At 36.5% G+C, this 3,493-nt stretch overlaps 1 protein-coding gene across 2 annotated transcripts in view; it reads left to right on the plus strand.

Moving 5' to 3' along the window:
* Window positions 1–3,493, plus strand: part of TDRD9 (tudor domain containing 9) — a 58,801-nt gene that overhangs the window by 46,775 nt on the left and 8,533 nt on the right. For both annotated transcript variants that reach the window (XM_003206746.3, XM_019615904.1), the window contains 3 exons: window positions 1,375–1,635; window positions 2,064–2,213; window positions 3,255–3,325. In XM_003206746.3, the coding sequence (XP_003206794.3) occupies window positions 1,375–1,635; window positions 2,064–2,213; window positions 3,255–3,325 (482 nt within the window). The remainder of the gene's footprint in view (window positions 1–1,374; window positions 1,636–2,063; window positions 2,214–3,254; window positions 3,326–3,493) is intronic.

A 3,493-nucleotide genomic window follows, 5' to 3' on the forward strand; every position in this document is an offset into this window, starting at 1 on the left:
AATAACAAAAAAAAAAAAATCTCAACAGCATTGTGTTATTTTTGTAACAATGTTTGAATCAAGTTTCCTCCTTTGTTGGCAGTGTACTTGGTTTTCTCTCCCACCTGTAATCACAAGAGCAGTAGAAAATGAGAGGGAATTGTTCAGACAACTGACTTCTGCTGCTTCTTGCTTTTGGTCATAAGTTTATTTGTCTGTCAGTTCTATGAAAAGAAAGATAATGTTGTTCTGGTTCCTCTATAGCTTGCTTGAAGCTCAGGACTAACGGGTTGAGCAGTAGATTAGCAGTGCTTTGGCTTAAGAATCTCTGAGCAAAAGACAGCTTCATTTATAGAGCCCAGAGAACAGCCCAGAGAGGAGAAACAGTTATTAGTTTAATTATTTATCCTCTGCATAATCTTTGTTGTCCTCATCACAAATAAGGCATCTTCTTACCTGCGTGGTGGAAATCTGCAGTGGTAAAGTCTTCTGTATTGTTACTGTACAGGGTATTTTTGTTTCTCTTCCTGTGCTATTCTGTTAGTCACAGGACAAATATGTATGAGAGAGCTTTGCTGTATTTAAACCAGATAGAAGTGTCTGTTTTTACTTTGTGTTCTTTTAACTACTTCTTCACTGCATTTTTTCAGGCGGAATTGTTTTGAAAATTAAATAGTGATCTGTAAAGCAAGTCTGAAGGACTTTATTCAGTATCTAGCTTTACATAAAAATAATTCTTTAGAACTATATTTACAAAGACATTAACTACTTTAACTAAAATTCATTTTTCCAGTCCTCATTCAGGTATTATAAATTCATTGAAACAAACATGTCATACATCGATGTTGTCTAGAGTGTTTGAAGAAACCAGCAAAACTATAGTTTTATTTATTTCTGTTCTTAGCACGCTAAGTAATTTCAATACCTCTTTTTCAAAATGGCTAGGAAACAAGGATTTCTGTTTTAAATTCATTCAAGACTGTCGTTACAGGTAGCAATTCTGTAAAAGGGTTAAATGAGAACTGACTTGTTTGCTATTATGTATTACCTTAGTTAAAAAGAGCTGCAGATAATAAAATTTTTCCAGAGAAGACATTTCTAGACTAGTAAGATTTTGATATGAATGGAAAATTAATACCGATTTGTCTTTTATTTTTGCTCAGTTTGCAATTTCTTACAGCATTGAGTTCTGATAGAAGGTTTAATGTGTAGCTGTGTTAGAAATGACAGAATAGGAATTGGGACAATAATTTTGCAGCAGTCTTATGAATTAACATAAGCCTTTGGAATAATTATGAGGTCGTTTTATAATGTAGTCAAACTGTTGAGAAAATGAAAGATTATTGTGCTCATCCTTTACTTGGGCAAACATTGCTCTTAATGTTTTTGCTTTAGGCTTTGGAATTCAAGATATGCAAGATGCGACCATCTGCAAAATCTCTTGTGTGTGGGGAACGGTGGAGTTACAGCGCTAGCCGGAGGTTTGCCTCGCTAGTAAATGGTTATACGCTTCTAGTGGAGGTGTATTCACTTGTGCATAGTGCTCTGCATGTGGATGCTTTCCACTACACAAGACACAGGGACCTTGTGAATATTCGAGATGTTCTTATTGAAGAACATTATGCTGAACTAGCAGAAGAGTCGTATGAATCACAAGTACGTATGCATTAAGCTTCTTTAACTCTGCTTAGACTGTTCTATTCAGCTCAAGCTATCTGCAGTTGTTAGAAGTTGAGCTGAAGCCTTGGGACTGTGCCAGATAATGCAGGGTTAATGCTTGAGTGGAATGATGTATAATTTTTTACTTCTGTGCATAATTCATGCTGTGCTGTTAGCCAAAGGCATTGGTGCTTTGAGACACCCTTTGAAAGAGATACTTATCCAAAGATAATGAAATCATTTGAGCTGCTTCACTACTCATTGAAACTCAGTCTGAACTGCATTTTTGTGTTTTATGTAAACAGAAAGGTGAAAGCATCTTTTTTTTGTCCACATGTTTTTTGTTCCTTTAGTGGACAATTCTGTGTAAAATTTATAAGAAACATACTGTTTCATGGTTTTAATTCTATTCCATTTTTATGTAGCAAAGCCATGATTTGCTGAAAGGATTTGTTTTTAATGGAATAGAGGAAAAAGAGAAAACATCTGTATCTTCAAGAGAGGAAGAAAAGGATCTCATTGAAAGGTTATTAAAGTGGTTTTCTGACAACAAATCTGATGCACCAACCCATAAGGTAATGCGAGTAGTGGTAGTTTCAGTATGGCATTACATGTCCTTATGCTCCTATTAGTCAAACTGTAGAGTGAAATTACCTTAAATAACCATACCATGTTGATGCTGTTTCATGGTACGTTCTGTGAGTAGAGAGCTGTAATGGCAGCACAGCTATGAACTAATCTACTGCAGCTTTTAACAAAGTTTTGAATTATAGCGTAAGAGCTAACTGAACCAGCTATACCATCACATTCCAAGGTGTTACTTCCAGCCACTGCAGAATGAGGGTAAAATTGAGAAGCTGAACACTGTGTTTCAGCACACAGTCATCTTTGTAATATGTGTGGCAGCAAAAAGCAAAATTGTGGCTCAGTTTTTCAGGAAATTACTGGGGGAAAAAAAAAAGTGGTTCTTCCTTAACTTCCTTAGCTAGGTGATAGGAAAGTAGTTCAGAGACCACCACAGCACATTATAATAGTGAAGCAGTGACTGTTTCTTCAACTGCCAGCTGCAAACTCAGAATTCTCTTCTGCTTAAGTAGTTTGAGACTTCGACTCACCACTAAGCTGGAATAGATAACAAAAAGATTTTTGTTCCTTTCTGTATTCTGATTCCAAGTTATGCGTGGTTTACATTATAATTTCCCCATTTCAAACCTGGCAAAATTTAGGCTTTTGGGCTCCTAATCATGTTCAGGTTAACCAGAGAAGCAATCCTGCTGAATTGCTTTGCTTTCTGAAGTGTGGTATTTTCAAATTTAAAGACCTCATGTAAACAGCAGTGGTTTGGTTTTGCTAGATGCTCTGCAATGACTGAACTCTATGCTTTTTAAGCCTGTGGAAGTCACGGATTCCCAGCACCCGTGGAAAATAACATTGTGTTCGTTAAGATATGTGATGTTTGCATTAGATGGATGGTGATGAAAGTGTTGCCTGTTTATCAATTCAGTGTTGCTCAGTGTGTGCACAAGATCTTTAAACCTTTTGCTTTTTCACTTATAAATATTTTTATGAGAGAAGCATATGCTGGCTGACTAGTGACATTCCTTGTCTTTTCTAAGGTGACAGTCAGTGGCCCGTTCAGTCCTTACGAGGTGAAATGCCACGGTATGACTCGGGTATCCCAGTTCAGGTATGATGACACTTATTGTGAAGCACAGACTTCTTAGCTGTTAATTTTCATAAACTGGTAAAACTCATCCTAGTTAATCTTACAAAATTTCACAAGGCTTTTGACCATTGACAATAGAGGAATGGTAATGGGTGAATCGCATTTAAATGCGTGCTATTGCTGTGTAAA

This window comes from Meleagris gallopavo, chromosome 5 (genome assembly GCF_000146605.3).
Source record: "Meleagris gallopavo isolate NT-WF06-2002-E0010 breed Aviagen turkey brand Nicholas breeding stock chromosome 5, Turkey_5.1, whole genome shotgun sequence".
NCBI lineage: Eukaryota > Metazoa > Chordata > Aves > Galliformes > Phasianidae > Meleagris > Meleagris gallopavo.